This window comes from Nerophis lumbriciformis, linkage group LG25 (genome assembly GCF_033978685.3).
Source record: "Nerophis lumbriciformis linkage group LG25, RoL_Nlum_v2.1, whole genome shotgun sequence".
In the NCBI taxonomy this organism is placed as follows: Eukaryota; Metazoa; Chordata; class Actinopteri; order Syngnathiformes; family Syngnathidae; genus Nerophis; species Nerophis lumbriciformis.
In genome coordinates, this window is record NC_084572.2 from 35,563,784 (window position 1) to 35,581,038 (window position 17,255).

Below are 17,255 nucleotides of genomic sequence, written 5' to 3' on the forward strand. Positions count from 1 at the left end.
CAAAGTGAAGGTCATGACAGGAAACGTAACATGAAACTTTCTACCAGAAATTGTAAACACGAAAAGTCCTTGCGTAGTTGCATATTACTCAATCATAAGAAGTATCCAGTAACAAACGTGTCCGCATCATTCAACCGACAGTGTCGTTTATATTTAATTTAAAAAAAAAAAAAAAAAATTTCCACTCCACTTCAACTTAAAGAAAGCATAAATACATTCCAGACGATTAATAATAACTACATTAATGTTGTTTCATAGCTGATTCCTGCTGATATCGTATGGGATCAATATCGGTATCGGCCAACACTCAAGGCGCTGTCATCGGTTTCGCATTAGAAGTGAAAAAGAGCGATTCTAAAGATAAAAAAATGGCAATTGGTTTACATATTATTAGTAATAACTTTTGGGCTGAATAGGAAAGTTGGCGACTTAAAATGTGGAAGGTGAAAGGTCATCAGCAAACCGCAGGTCGCGTCGACCTTTCCGGAACGCCACTCAGTCCTGCCGCCATGTCGACCCCGCCACCTTTTTTTTGGTCCACATACCGTCAGAGGTCCCCTAAAAGTGACTGTGTAAACAGAGCGATGTCCCCATTAAGTACGAACACACACACACACACACACACACACACACACACACACACACACACACACACACACACACACACACACACACTCGATGTAAATAGAAATGTCTAATAAAGTTTTATCTTGAAGCGAAAGAGGGCGAGCCTTTTTCGAAGAAGATTCAGGGAAACGATGCAGACGTCCATGCGGTGTGTTCAAGGTGACTCCGCCCCCACGCCGTCATTGGCTCTTTTTAGTGCAAAGAAGTCGGGGGGGGGGTTTTGGTTTGTTTTTCTTCAAGCCTGGTTGTATGGCAACAAGGGGGTGGGCGGGGCTTATTCCCGGGGTGGAGGGTTTTGGGGGGGTGTATATAGACGTTTCCTGGAGAAGCCGGCCTTTCTTTTCCTCAGGCCGGGTCAAGGAATCTTCGCTAAAAGTCACGACTCTCGAACTCAAGGTGGTTCAGGAGTTTTTTGGGGGCGGGGGCGGGGTCAAACCTCCGCCCCTCCCCCTAGCTTTCTTGGGGGGGTCTTGCCTCGACCCTCCGGATATTTTTGCATGCTGGTGTACATATGCCCCCCTTGGTCCTTTTGTGGGAAGAGCCTGCTGGGTCTCTCTTTGGACTGGATGGTCCTGATAGTTCTGCTGGTCCTCATGGTCCTGATGGTCCTTATGGTTCTGGTAATCCTAATAGTCCTGATGATCTTGGTGGTCCTGTTGGTCCTGGTGGGTCGAATTGTCCTGTTGGGTCTAATGGTCCTAATGATCCTGTTGGTCCTGTTGGGTCGACTGGTCCTGTCAGGTCTAATGGTCCTGATGGTCCTACTAGTCCTGATGGTCCTGGTGGTTCCACTGGTCTTGATGGTTCTGGTGGTCCTCATGGTCCTAATGATCCTGTTGGTCCTGTTGGGTCGACTGGTCCTGTCAGGTCTAATGGTCCTACTGGTCCTGATGGTCCTGGTGGTTCCACTGGTCTTGATGGTTCTGGTGGTCCTCATGGTCCTAATGATCCTGTTGGCACTGTTGGGTCGACTGGTCCTGTCAGGTCTAATGGTCCTGATGTTCCTACTGGTCCTGATGGTCCTGGTGGTCCTACTGGTCTTGATGGTTCTGGTGGTCCTCATGGTCCTAATGATCCTGTTGGTCCTGTTGGGTTGACTGGTCCTGTCAGGTCTAATGGTCCTTATGGTCCTGATGGTCCTGGTGGTTCCACTGGTCTTGACGGTTCTGGTGGTCCTCATGGTCCTAATGATCCTGTTGGTCCTGTTGGGTCGACTGGTCCTGTCAGGTCTAATGGTCCTGATGGTCCTACTGGTCCTGATGGTCCTGGTGGTTCCACTGGTTTTGATGGTTCTGGTGGTCCTCATGGTTCGAAAAGTCATGATGGTCCTAAAGGTCCTGGTGGTCTTGATGGTCCTAATAGTCCCGATGGTCTTAAAGGTCCTGGTGGTCTTGAAGGTCCTAATAGTCACGATGGTCTTAAAGGTCCTGGCGGTCTTGATGGTCCTAATAGTCCTGATGGTCCGAAAGGTCCTGGTGGTCTTGATGTTCCCAATAGTCCTGATGGTCCTGTTGGTCCTGCTTGGTCTAATGGTCCGGGTGGGACTGATGGTCCTAATGGTCCTGATGGTCCTGGTGGTTACAATGGTCCTGTTGATCCCGGTGGGTCCAATGGTTCTAATGGTCCTGGTGGTCTTCATGGTCCTAAAGGTCCTGGTGGTCTTGATAGTCCTGATGGTCTTAAAGGTCCTAGTGGTCTTGATGGTCCTAATAGTCCTGATGGTCCGAAAGGTCCTGGTGGTCTTGATGTTCCCAATAGTCCTGATGGTCCTAATGGTCCTGTTGGTCCTGCTTGGTCTAAAGGTCCGGGTGGGACTGATGGTCCTAATGGTCCTGATGGTCCTGGTGGTTACAATGGTCCTGTTGATCCCGGTGGTTCTAATGGTCCTGGTAGTCTAGATGGTCCTAATCGTCCTGATGGTCCTAAAGTCCTGGTGGTCTTGATGTTACCAATAGTCCTGATGGTTCTAATGTTCCAGATGGGTCTAGTGGTTACAATGGTCCTGGTGGGTCAAATGGTCCTAATGGTCCTTATGGTCTTGGTGGTTCCAATGGTCCTGTTGGTCCTATTGGATCGAATGGTACTGGTAGGTCTAATGGTCCTGATGGTCCTGTTGGTTCCAATGGTCCTGTTGGTCCTGGTGGGTCTAATGGTCCTGATGGTCCTGGTGGGTCTAATGGTCCTGATGGACATGTTGTGAAAATTAAAAGGTTGTCGAAAACAATCTTTATTTTTGTGGCTTCAGCTGTTTTGCAATCATTTCTTTCCGCTGTAAATTAACATGTGTGGCTGTGGTAAACCCCCTTATTCATTTCCCTGCCCTTGTCCTCGCGTGTGCTCTTGATAAACTTAAACACAAAAAAAAAATGACCTTTTTTTCCCAGAAGCCCTCAGGGACCCTCGAAGCGCGCTCGTCCACGTCGTCCCAGACCTCAACGACCGCTTCTTCGCTTTTGCTCGTTTTCCTCGTCCGTGCTGAAGATCAAAGTTCTCTCCCTTTGTCTCGGAATCACAAGCGAGCGCCGAGTCCTCCGCCGCTGACGGGAGCGCCGTCCCGTCGAACCGACGCACCAAGACCGCGGCGTTTCGAAAACGTCAAGTTAGCACGGCGGCCTACCCTTTGACGGACGTCGTCTAGCTGTCATTGGAATGAAACCGCGACAGCGGGGCATTAAGAGTCCCATTCCGACTGTATGTGAAATTTCACAGCCAGGCTAATCTGCCGACTATTGCACCATCTTAAAAGGCACACCCGTGACGGTGGAAAACCTTCCGAAAGACTCTTAAAAGAACGTACGGCGACGTTGGCTCGCTAGCTGGTCTGGTTCAAGCGCTAACCCGTCCCTCGGAGACGCCCGCCGGCGTGCGAGGAATGCGACGGTCATGCCTTCTTCACTTTTTCAGGGAAAACCGAGCCGGACCTGGCGGGAGCGCAGAGCGACAGGACGCCGCCGTGGGACGGGCGCTCCTCCCACGTCGCATTCCGGACAAGTCGTTTCTTTTCTACCTAACTATTCGCTCGCGGTTACAAAATGAGTACGCTTCAAGCTACTTCCGACATTCCTGGTGTAGTTCGGTCGGCCGCCTGACGCCGCGGGGGGGGCGCCAACGAGTCAAACTTTGCTTTAGTTTTTTTTTAACGTTTTTTTTTTTCTTCGTAGTCTCAGCTCGATTGTTAACGGGTGGCCGGTCGCCCCCCCGACGGAACCCGCTGGGCTTTCTCTCGTCTTGTTGTTTTCGGGTTTGACGATATACCTCATTCCTTCCGCCCAGCGGGCCCTAGGGGGCGCTGCGCCGATGCTCAGGACACCCAAGACCTTCCCCCGCCCACACACACACACACACACACACACACACACAGATCCTCCAAAAACCCAAACGGACCTCTTTCTTTCAATACTGTTTACAGTTTGACAAAAAGTTTATAATTTAAAAACTATTTTTCTCACGTTGTAGTTTTATTTATGTACAACAATGTTTTGCTTTTGTACCTCGTGACTTGTAGGCTTCTCATCAGCACTTACCATCTCGTCAGCGCTTTTAGATGATTGATTGATTGATTGATTGACTGCACTATTTGTCTTTTTCTCCCGGTTTGAATGACGAATCAAATTTGACAATATTTGTGATTTTGTTTTTGGAAATAAATGAAAGAAAAAAAAAGCTGATTTGATTTCCTGGATTTTTTTTTTTTTTTTTGTATTTTGATTTTTTTTTTTTGCATTGAAACGCTGATTGGACGTTGATTGTGCATGTGTAAAATACTTTACTGCTACTCTTCTCCTCCGTTGGCGAAGAAAACACGTTTCAGCTGTAACGTCGTGTAAGGTCGTGTTCACTGGATGCTAGAACCTTCTTTTCAAAACCACTATTCTTCTAATAAATTTTGTTGTGAAAATAAAGCCCGGTCTTGTCAAACTTTCTTGCTTTTGCGATGTTTGAACTGAGGAGTTCGTAGAAAGGACCGACTTTGTTGCCCGCACATCGTAACTTACGATTTGTGTTTGCGTTTCGGCATTTCCTGTGACGATGTTTCCCGTTACATCGTTTTGTGTCACGATGTTTTGTTTTGCAATGCTCGGTGTAACATCTTGAGTCACAGCATTTTGCGTAACAAAATTGCGACATTTCGCGTTTGCGTTTTTTGTTCAAATGTTTCATGTTACGATGTTTTGTGTCACAACTTTTTTTGTGTTGCGACATTTCCTGAGACGACGCTTACCGTTACATCGTTTTGTGTCACGATGTTTTGTTTAGCAATGCTTGGTGTAACATCTTGAGTCACAGCATTTTGCGTAACAAAATTGCGACATTTCGCGTTTGCGTTTTTTGTTCAAATGTTTCATGTTACGATTTTTGTGTCACGACATTTTTTATGTGTTAGTTTGGTGTTGCAACATTTCCTGTTAAGATGCCTCGTGTTACAACATTTTATTGTACGATGTTTTGTTGGACAATGTTTCATGTAACATTTTGAGTCACAGCGTTTTGCGTAACAAAATTGCGAGTTGCGACATTTCGCGTTTTTTGTTCGAATGTTTCGTGTTACAATGTTTTGTGTCACAACTTTTTTTGTGTTGCGACATTTCCTGAGACGATGCTTCCCGTTTCATCGTTTTGTGTCACGATGTTTTGTTTTGCAATGCTCGGTGTAACATCTTGAGTCACAGCATTTTGCGTAACAAAATTGCGACATTTCGCGTTTGCGTTTTTTGTTCAAATGTTTCATGTTACGATGTTTTGTGTCACAACTTTTTTCGTGTTGCGACATTTCCTGTGACGATGCTTCCCGTTTCATCGTTTTGTGTCACGATGTTTTGTTTCGCAATGCTCGGTGTAACATCTTGAGTCACAGCATTTTGCGTAACAAAATTGCGACATTTCGCGTTTGCGTTTTTTGTTCAAATGTTTCATGTTACGATGTTTTGTGTCACAACTTTTTTTGTGTTGCGACATTTCCTGTGACGATGTTTCCCGTTTCATCGTTTTGTGTCACGATGTTTTGTTTTGCAATGCTTGGTGTAACATCTTGAGTCACAGCATTTTGTGTAACAAAATTGCGACATTTCGCGTTTGCGTTTTTTGTTCAAATGTTTCATGTTACGATGTTTTGTGTCACAACTTTTTTTGTGTTGCGACATTTCCTGTGACGATGCTTCCCGTTTCATCGTTTTGTGTCACGATGTTTTGTTTTGCAATGCTCGGTGTAACATCTTGAGTCACAGCATTTTGCGTAACAAAATTGCGACATTTCGCGTTTGCGTTTTTTGTTCAAATGTTTCATGTTACGATGTTTTGTGTCACAACTTTTTTTGTGTTGCGACATTTCCTGTGACGATGTTTCCCGTTTCATCGTTTTGTGTCACGATGTTTTGTTTTGCAATGCTTGGTGTAACATCTTGAGTCACAGCATTTTGCGTAACAAAATTGCGACATTTCGCGTTTGCGTTTTTTGTTCAAATGTTTCATGTTACGATGTTTTGTGTCACAACTTTTTTTGTGTTGCGACATTTCCTGTGACGATGCTTCCCGTTTCATCGTTTTGTGTCACGATGTTTTGTTTTGCAATGCTCGGTGTAACATCTTGAGTCACAGCATTTTGCGTAACAAAATTGCGACATTTCGCGTTTGCGTTTTTTGTTCAAATGTTTCATGTTACGATTTTTGTGTCACGACATTTTTTATGTGTTAGTTTGGTGTTGCAACATTTCCTGTTAAGATACCTCGTGTTACAACATTTTATTGTACGATGTTTTGTTGGACAATACTTTATGTAACATTTTGTGTCACAGTGTTTTGTGTAACACAATTGCGTCTTGCGACATTTTGCGTTTTTTGTTCGAATGTTTCGTGTTACGATTTTTTGTGTCACGACATTTTTTGTGTTAGTTTGGTGTTGCAGCATTTCCTGTTAAGATGCCTCGTGTTACAACATTTTATTGTACGATGTTTTGTTGGACAATGCTTTATGTAACATTTTGTGTCACAGAGTTTTGCATAACACAATTGCGTGTTGCGACATTTCGCGTTTTCGTTTTTTGTTCAAATGTTTCATGTTACGATTTTTTGTGTCACGACATTTTTTGTGTTAGTTTGGTGTTGCAGCATTTCCTGTTAGGATGCCTCGTGTTACAACATTTTATTGTACGATGTTTTGTTGGACAATGCTTTATGTAACATTTTGTGTCACAGCGATTTGTGTAACACAATTGCGTCTTGCGACATTTTGCGTTTTTTGTTCGAATGTTTCGTGTTACGATTTTTTATGTGACGACATTTTTTGTGGTAGTTTGGTGTTGCAGCATTTCCTGTTAAGATGCCTCGTGTTACAACATTTTATTTTGCGATGTTTTGTTGGACAATGTTTCACGTAACATTTTGAGTCACAGCGTTTTGCGTGACAAAGTTGCGAGTTGCGACATTTCGCGTTTGTGTTTTTTGTTCGAATGTTTCATGTTACAATGTTTTGTGTCACAACTTTTTTTGTGTTGCGACATTTCCTTAGACGACGCTTCCCGTTACATCGTTTTGTGTCACGATGTTTTGTTTTGCAATGCTTGGTGTAACATCTTGAGTCACAGCATTTTGCGTAACAAAATTGCGACATTTCGCGTTTGCGTTTTTTGTTCAAATGTTTCATGTTACGATTTTTTGTGTCACAACATTTTTTGTGTGTTAGTTTGGTGTTGCAGCATTTCCTGTTAAGATGCCTCGTGTTACAACATTTTATTGTACGATATTTTGTTGGACAATGTTTCATGTAACATTTTGAGTCACAGCGTTTTGCGTAACAAAATTGCGAGTTGCGACATTTCGCGTTTTTTGTTCGAATGTTTCGTGTTACAATGTTTTGTGTCACAACTTTTTTTGTGTTGCGACATTTCCTGAGACTACGCTTACCGTTACATCGTTTTGTGTCACGATGTTTTGTTTAGCAATGCTTGGTGTAACATCTTGAGTCACAGCGTTTTGTGTAACAAAATTGCGTGTTGCGACATTTCGCGTTTGCGTTTTTTGTTCAAATGTTTCATGTTACGATGTTTTGTGTCACGACATTTTTTGTGTGTTAGTTTGGTGTTGCAACATTTCCTGTTAAGATGCCTCGTGTTACAACATTTTATTTTGCGATGTTTTGTTGGACAATGTTTCATGTAACATTTTGAGTTCACAGCGTTTTGCGTAACAAAATTGCGAGTTGCGACATTTCGCGTTTGCGTTTTTTGTTCGAATGTTTCATGTTACAATGTTTTGTGTCACAACTTTTTTTGTGTTGCGACATTTCCTTAGACGACGCTTCCCGTTTCATCGTTTTGTGTCACGATGTTTTGTTTTGCAATGCTTGGTGTAACATCTTGAGTCACAGCGTTTTGCGTAACAAAATTGCGAGTTGCGACAATTCGCGTTTGCATTTTTTGTTCGAATTTTTCATGTTACAATGTTTTGTGTCACCACATTTTTTTGTGTTGCGACATTTCCTGTGACGATGCTTCCCGTTACATCATTTTATGTCACGATGTTTTGTTTTGCAATGCTTGGTGTAACATCTTGAGTCACAGCATTTTGCGTAACAAAATTGCAACATTTCGCGTTTGCGTTTTTTGTTCAAATGTTTCATGTTACGATTTTTTGTGTCACGACATTTTTTGTGTGTTAGTTTGGTGTTGCGACATTTCCTGTGACGATGCTTCCCGTTACATAATTTTATGTCACGATGTTTTGTTTTGCAATGCTTGGTGTAACATCTTGAGTCACAGCATTTTGCGTAACAAAATTGCGACATTTCGCGTTTGCGTTTTTTGTTCAAATGTTTCATGTTACGATTTTTTGTGTCACTACATTGTTTGTGTGTTAGTTTGATGTTGCAGCATTTCCTGTTAAGATGCCTCGTGTTACAACATTTTATTTTGCGATGTTTTGTTGGACAATGTTTCATCTATCATTTTGAGTCACAGCGTTTTGCGTAACAAAATTGCGAGTTGCGACATTTCGCGTTTGCGTTTTTTGTTCGAATTTTTCATGTTACAATGTTTTGTGTCACCACATTTTTTTGTGTTGCGACATTTCCTGTGACGATGCTTTCCGTTACATCGTTTTGTGTCACGATGTTTTGTTTTGCAATGCTTGGTGTAACATCTTGAGTCACAGCTTTTTGCGTAACACAATTGCGACATTTCGCGTTTGCGTTTTTTTGTTCAAATGTTTCATGTTACGATGTTTTGTGTCACGACATTTTTTTTGTGTTAGTTTTGTGTTGCAGCATTTCCTGTTAAGATGCCTCGTGTTACAACATTTTATTGTACGATGTTTTGTTGGACAATGCTTCATGTAACATTTTGTGTCACAGCGTTTTGTGTAACACAATTGCGTCTTGTGACATTTTGCGTTTTTTGTTCGAATGTTTCGTGTTACAATGTTTTGTGTCACAACTTTTTTTTGTGTTTCGACATTTCTTTTGACGATGCTTCCCGTTACATCGTTTTGTGTCACAATGTTTTGTTTCGCAATGCTTGGTGTAACATCTTGAGTCACAGCGTTTTGCGTAACAAAATTGCGAGTTGCGACATTTCGCGTTTGCATTTTTTGTTCGAATGTTTCATGTTACAATGTTTTGTGTCACCACATTTTTTTGTGTTGCGACATTTCCTGTGACGATGCTTCCCGTTACATCGTTTTGTGTCACAATGTTTTGTTTCACAATGCTTGGTGTAACATCTTGAGTCACAGCATTTTGCGTAACAAAATTGCGACATTTCGCGTTTGCGTTTTTTGTTCAAATGTTTCATGTTACGATTTTTTGTGTCACGACATTTTTTGTGTGTTAGTTTGGTGTTGCAACATTTCCTGTTAAGATGCCTCGTGTTACAACATTTTATTGTACGATGTTTTGTTGGACAATGCTTCATGTAACATTTTGTGTCACAGCGTTTTGTGTAACACAATTGTGTCTTGCAACATTTTGCGTTTTTTGTTCGAATGTTTCGTGTTACAATGTTTTGTGTCACCACATTTTTTTGTGTTGCGACATTTCCTGTGACGATGCTTCCCGTTACATCGTTTTGTGTCACGATGTTTTGTTTTGCAATGCTTGGTGTAACATCTTGAGTCACAGCGTTTTGCGTCACAAAATTGCGACATTTCGCGTTTGCGTTTTTTGTTCAAATGTTTCATGTTACGATTTTTTGTGTCACGACATTTTTTATGTGTTAGTTTGGTGTTGCAACATTTCCTGTTAAGATGCCTCGTGTTACAACATTTTATTGTACGATGTTTTGTTGGACAATGCTTCATGTAACATTTTGTGTCACAGCGTTTTGTGTAACACAATTGCGTCTTGCGACATTTTGTGTTTTTTGTTCGAATGTTTCGTTTTACAGTGTTTTGTGTCACAACTTTTTTTTGTGTTTCGACATTTCCTTTGACGATGCTTCCCGTTACATCGTTTTGTGTCACGGTGTTTTGTTTTGAAATGCTTGGTGTAACATCTTGAGTCACAGCATTTTGCGTTACAAAATTGCGAGTTGCGACATTTCGCGTTTGCGTTTTTTTTTCGAATGTTTCACGTTACAATGTTTTGTGTCACGACTTTTTTTGTGTTGCGACATTTCCTTTGACGACGCTTCCCGTTACATCGTTTTGTGTCACGATGTTTTGTTTTGCAATGCTTGGTGTAACATCTTGAGTCACAGCGTTTTGCGTAACACAATTGCGTGTTGCGACATTTCACGTTTGCGTTTTTTGTTCAAATGTTTCATGTTACAATGTTTTGTGTCACGACATTTTTTGTGTGTTAGTTTTGTTTTGCACCATTTCCTGTTAATATGCCTCGTGTTACAACATTTTGTTGTACGATGTTTTGTCTGACAATGCTTCATGTAACATTTTGAGTCACAACGTTTTGAGTAACAAAATTGTGAGTTGCGACATTTCACGTTTGCGTTTTTTGTTCGAATGTTTCATGTTACAATGTTTTGTGTCACAACTTTTTTTTGTGTTGCGACATTTCCTTTGACGATACGTCGTTTTGTGTCACGATGTTTTGTTTTGCAATGCTTGGTGTAACATCTTGAGTCACAGCGTTTTGTGTAACACAATTGCGTGTTGCGACATTTCGCGTTTGCGTTTTTTGTTCAAATGTTTCATGTTCTAATGTTTCGTGTCACCGCATTTTTTTGTGTTGCGACATTTCCTGTGACGATGCTTCTCGTTACATCATTTTATGTCACAATGTTTTGTTTTGCAATTCTGCGTGTAACATTTTGAGTCACAGCATTTTGTGTAACACAATTGCGTGTTGCGACATTTGTTAAAATGTTTCATGTTCCAATGTTTCGTGTCACATTTTTTTGCGTTAGCCGAGTGTCGCGACATTTCCTGTTAAGATGCTTCGTGTTACATAATTTTATGTCACGATGTTTTGTTTTGCAGTGTCACGGCATTTTATTCGACGCCTTTCTGTGTATGTGTTCCGACGTTTCATGTTTACGTTTTGTGTAACAACATTCTACGTTGCAATGTTTCGTCTCACATTTGATTTCACAGCATTTTACAACATACATTTCTTGTTACGTTACGTTAAGATGTTTGGCGTTACGACATTTCATGTCAGGAATGCTTTGTGTCACGTTTTTTTTTTTTTTACGATGTACACGTTTTTGTTTTTTTCCTGTTACATGTCGTGTCACAATGTTTTTTTTAATGCCGTTTTGTGTTCCTACTCTTTGTGTTTACAATTTGTTGTGTTAATAAGTTCAATGCTACAATGTTTCGCTTCACGATGTTTCGTTTTACAGCATTGTGTACAGCGTTTTGTTTTATGATATTTCATGTTACAACATTTTGTGTCACAACATTTTATTCGCCGCCTTTCTGTGTTTGTGTTCCGACGTTTCATGTTTCCTTTTTGTGTTACAACATTCCACGTTGCAATGTTTCGTCTCACATTTCATGTCATAGCATTTTACAACATACATTTCTTGTTATGTTACGTTAAGATGTTTCGCGTTCCGACATTTCTTGTCAGGAATGCTTTGTGTCACTTTTTTTTTTTTTTTCGTGTTACATGTCGTGTCACGATGTTTTCTTTTAATGCCGTTTTGTGTTCCTACTCTTTGTTTTTACAATTTGTTGTGTTAAAAAGTTTAATGCTACAATGTTTCGCGTCACGATGTTTCATTTTACTGCATTGTGTGCAACGTTTTCTTTTACGATATTTCATGTTACAACATTTTGTGTCACGACATTTTATTCGACGCCTTCCTGTGTTTGTGTTCCGACGTTTCAGGTTTGCGTTTTGTGTTTGAACATTTCATGTTACGATGTTTTGCGTTGCAGCATTAAATCTCACAGCATTTTGTGCTTACGACGTCGCGTGGTATGGTATTTCCTGTTATGACATTTTGTCAGGTTCAAACACTAATGACCTCTATTAAACAAGACAAGAAGCAAGGAATTAAACAGAGACAGAATTAAATTTGGCTCAGTCGAGGAGAGACGTCTGGACTGTACTCTGTACAGTCTCGCCACGCTCTGGCGGAAGATTGTACGCCTCCTCTTTTATTTGGACTTTCCCTGATTACATGGTAACAGCTGTTTCTAAGGGACGGGGGTCGTAAACAGCCATCGCCTTTGGTTACAAACAGTTCAAAGAAAAGGTCCCTGGAGGGGAGTCAGGTCCTGCTTCCTCTTCGCTTTGTAGATCTCGGGGTCAAGACGATATCTTTCTGTTGATTGCAATACGTGAAAGAAACAGAACACCTTCATGTTGCTTCCCATCCTACACAGTGGAGTTTTACAAGCCTTCTTCTTGGTAGGATCAAAGACAGCTTTTGTCTTCTCGCAGGGAACTCATGGCAACACAAAGTTGTGTGATAACTTAGAGACAATTATTCCGACATATTTCACGTCACGTTTTGTTGTACGACGTTTTGTCTTTTCACTTTGTGTCGTGTTTTCCGACTTTTACATTTCGGGATGGAAAGTTTCATCGTACGATGTTATGTCACATTTCATTTTATAGCATCTTGTGTTACATTTCGTTATCGTGACGTTTTTATGCCAGTGGTGTTTTATTTTACGATCTTTTGACGTCACGACGTTTTAATATCACCATGTCCTGGTGTCCCTTTTTTTGTTTGTTTTTGCGTGTGTTTTTTATTGTACTGAATGCAAAAGTATATTCCGATAAATTTTCACGAGTGAATGAGTCAAAGGATGAAATCATTCGGGATAACGACGACGACGACGACGGAGAGACGTTGGCATTCAAGGCCGCCTTGTGTGCTTTTCAAAAGGTCTTGCAGCGAGCGCGGAAAGTCTGACTGCACACAAACGCCTCGCGGAGAAAGGTCCGCTTGTGGGCGCGGGCGGGAAAAGACAAATAACTTTTCAGGGCACAGGAAGTAGGTCATCTTCACATCAAATATTTATTCCTCACAACGCCTCAGGCTCCAAAAGGCCTGCTTCAGAGTTCATGTGTTCATACTTTATACTCATTTGCACACCGAAGGCTGCACAGATGTTCAATATTTGGATGACTGTTTAATCCCTCATACTACATATTCATTCATTCATTCATGTACAGTATGTACACGCACGCAATGCTCTTTGAGTTCATGTTCGAGTCAAAGAAGTGACTCCACGTTTCCGTGCACGCAATCTTCCCCGACGACCCGAAGTAAATATTGCTCTGATTATGAAGTGGTGAATGTGGAATATGAAGTGGTTATTGCTGATTATGAAGTGGTTGTTGTCGAACACGAAGAGGTTATTGCGAAACATGAGGTGGTTATTGCACATGTTCAAAAGGTTGTTACCAAATATGAAGTGGTTATCCTGGAATATGAAGTGGTTATTGCAAATGATGAAGTGGTTATTGCGAAATATGTCGTGGTTATCGCTGAATATGAAGTGTTTATTGCTGATTATTGAATGGTTATTGCGGAGCATGGAGTGGTTATTGCTGATTATGAAGTGGTTAATGTGGAATATGAAGTGGTTAATGTGGAATATAAAGTGGTTATTGCTAATTATGAAGTGGTTATTGCAGAATATGAAGTGGTTGTTGCGGAACAAGAGGTGGTTATTGCATATGTTCAAAAGGTTGTGACCAAAAATGAAGTGGTTATCCTGGAATATGAAGCGGTTATTGGAAAATATGAAGTGGTTAATGTGGAATATGAAGTGGTTATTGCTAATTATGAAGTGGTTATTGCAGAATATGAAGTGGTTGTTGCGGAACAAGAGGTGGTTATTGCATATGTTCAAAAGGTTGTTACCAAATATGAAGTGGTTATCCTGGAATATGAAGTGGTTATTGGAAAATATGAAGTGGTTATTGCGAAATACGTTGTGGTTATCGCTGAATATGAAGTGTTTATTGCTGAATATGAAGTGTTTATTGCTGATTATTGAATGGTTATTGCTGAATATGAAGTGGTTATTGCTGATTATGAAGTGGTTAATGTGGAATATGAAGTGGTTATTGCTTATTATGAAGTGGTTATTGCAGAATATGAAGTGGTTGTTGCGGCACAAGAGGTGGTTATTGCATATGTTCAAAAGGTTGTTACCAAATATGAAGTGGTTATCCTGGAATATGAAGTGGTTATTGCAAATGATGAAGTGGTTATTGCGAAATACGTCGTGGTTATCGTTAAATATGAAGTGTTTATTACTGATTATTGAATGGTTATTGCGGAGCATGGAGTGGTTATTGCTGAATATGAAGTGGTTAATGTGGAATATGAAGTGGTTAATGTGGAATATGAAGTGGTTATTGCTAATTATGAAGTGGTTATTGCAGAATATGAAGTGGTTGTTGCGGAACAAGAGGTGGTTATTGCATATGTTCAAAAGGTTGTTACCAAATATGAAGTGGTTATCCTGGAATATGAAGTGGTTATTGCAAATGATGAAGTGGTTATTGCGAAATACGTCGTGGTTATCGTTAAATATGAAGTGTTTATTGCTGATTATTGAATGGTTATTGCGGAGCATGGAGTGGTTATTGCTGAATAGGAAGTGGTTATTGCTGATTATGAAGTGGTTAATGTGGAATATGAAGTGGTTATTGCTAATTATGAAGTGGTTATTGCAGAATATGAAGTGGTTGTTGCGGAACAAGAGGTGGTTATTGCACATGTTCAAAAGGTTGTGACCAAATATGAAGTGGTTATCCTGGAATATGAAGTGGTTATTGGAAAATATGAAGTGGTTAATGTGGAATATGAAGTGGTTATTGCTAATTATGAAGTGGTTATTGCAGAATATGAAGTGGTTGTTGCGGAACAAGAGGTGGTTATTGCATATGTTCAAAAGGTTGTTACCAAATATGAAGTGGTTATCCTGGAATATGAAGTGGTTATTGGAAAATATGAAGTGATTAATGTGGAATATGAAGTGGTTATTGCTAATTATGAAGTGGTTATTGCAGAATATGAAGTGGTTGTTGTGGAACAAGAGGTGGTTATTGCATATGTTCAAAAGGTTGTTACCAAATATGAAGTGGTTATCCTGGAATATGAAGTGGTTATTGCAAATGATGAAGTGGTTATTTCGAAATACGTTGTGGTCATCGCTGAATATGAAGTGTTTATTGCTGATTATTGAATGGTTATTGCGGAGCATGGAGTGGTTATTGCTGAATATGAAGTGGTTAATGTGGAATATGAAGTGGTTAATGTGGAATATAAAGTGGTTATTGCTAATTATGAAGTGGTTATTGCAGAATATGAAGTGGTTGTTGCGGAACAAGAGGTGGTTATTGCATATGTTCAAAAGGTTGTGACCAAATATGAAGTGGTTATCCTGGAATATGAAGTGGTTATTGGAAAATATGAAGTGGTTAATGTGGAATATGAAGTGGTTATTGCTAATTATGAAGTGGTTATTGCAGAATATGAAGTGGTTGTTGCGGAACAAGAGGTGGTTATTGCATATGTTCAAAAGGTTGTGACCAAATATGAAGTGGTTATCCTGGAATATGAAGTGGTTATTGGAAAATATGAAGTGGTTAATGTGGAATATGAAGTGGTTATTGCTAATTATGAAGTGGTTACCCTGGAATATGAAGTGGTTATTGGAAAATATGAAGTGTTTAATGTGGAATATGAAGTGGTTATTGCTAATTATGAAGTGGTTACTGCAGAATATGAAGTGGTTGTTGCGGAACAAGAGGTGGTTATTGCATATGTTCAAAAGGTTGTGACCAAATATGAAGTGGTTATCCTGGAATATGAAGTGGTTATTGGAAAATATGAAGTGGTTAATGTGGAATATGAAGTGGTTATTGCTAATTATGAAGTGGTTATTGCAGAATATGAAGTGGTTGTTGCGGAACAAGAGGTGGTTATTGCATATGTTCAAAAGGTTGTTACCAAATATGAAGTGGTTATCCTGGAATATGAAGTGGTTATTGGAAAATATGAAGTGGTTAATGTGGAATATGAAGTGGTTATTGCTAATTATGAAGTGGTTATTGCAGAATATGAAGTGGTTGTTGCGGAACAAGAGATGGTTATTGCATATGTTCAAAAGGTTGTGACCAAATATGAAGTGGTTATCCTGGAATATGAAGTGGTTATTGGAAAATATGAAGTGGTTATTGCGAAATACGTTGTGGTTATCGCTGAATATGAAGTGTTTATTGCTGAATATGAAGTGTTTATTGCTGATTATTGAATGGTTATTGCTGAATATGAAGTGGTTATTGCTGAATAGAAAGTGGTTAATGTGGAATATGAAGTGGTTATTGCTATTTATGAAGTGGTTATTGCAGAATATGAAGTGGTTGTTGCGGAACAAGAGGTGGTTATTGCATATGTTCAAAAGGTTGTTACCAAATATGAAGTGGTTATCCTGGAATATGAAGTGGTTATTGCAAATTATGAAGTGGTTATTGCGAAATACGTCGTGGTTATCGCTGAATATGAAGTGTTTATTGCTGATTATTGAATGGTTATTGCGGAGCATGGAGTGGTTATTGCTGATTATGAAGTGGTTATTGCTGATTATGAAGTGGTTAATGTGGAATATGAAGTGGTTATTGCAGAATATGAAGTGGTTGTTGCGGAACAAGAGGTGGTTATTGCATATGTTCAAAAGGTTGTTACCAAATATGAAGTGGTTCTCCTGGAATATGAAGTGGTTATTGCAAATGATGAAGTGGTTATTGCAAAATACGTCGTGGTTATCGTTAAATATGAAGTGTTTATTGCTGATTATTGAATGGTTATTGCGGAGCATGGAGTGGTTATTGCTGAATATGAAGTGGTTATTGCTGATTATGAAGTGGTTAATGTGGAATATGAAGTGGTTATTGCTAATTATGAAGTGGTTATTGCAGAATATGAAGTGGTTGTTGCTGAACAAGAGGTGGTTATTGCATGTTCAAAAGGTTGTTACCAAATATGAAGTGGTTATCCTGGAATATGAAGTGGTTATTGCAAATTATGAAGTGGTTATTGCGAAATACGTCGTGGTTATCGCTGAATATGAAGTGTTTATTGCTGATTATTGAATGGTTATTGCGGAGCATGGAGTGGTTATTGCTGAATATGAAGTGGTTATTGCTGATTATGAAGTGGTTAATGTGGAATATGAAGTGGTTATTGCTAATTATGAAGTGGTTA

The 17,255-nt window shown here is 40.1% G+C and overlaps 1 protein-coding gene across 1 annotated transcript; it reads left to right on the forward strand.

Annotated features, from left to right (window-relative positions):
* Positions 1-925: 925 nt before the first annotated feature.
* On the forward strand, positions 926-4,529 carry LOC133621875 (uncharacterized). The gene has a single exon (XM_061984298.1). It carries the CDS (start codon positions 1,139-1,141, stop codon positions 2,825-2,827), a length of 1,689 nt encoding a protein of 562 aa, XP_061840282.1. The 5' UTR covers positions 926-1,138; the 3' UTR covers positions 2,828-4,529.
* Positions 4,530-17,255: the final 12,726 nt, after the last annotated feature.

Bases quoted from the DNA above. Each gene is read 5' to 3' on its own strand.
- LOC133621875 (XM_061984298.1), top strand. From the start codon at position 1,139: ATGCCCCCCTTGGTCCTTTTGTGGGAAGAGCCTGCTGGGTCTCTCTTT.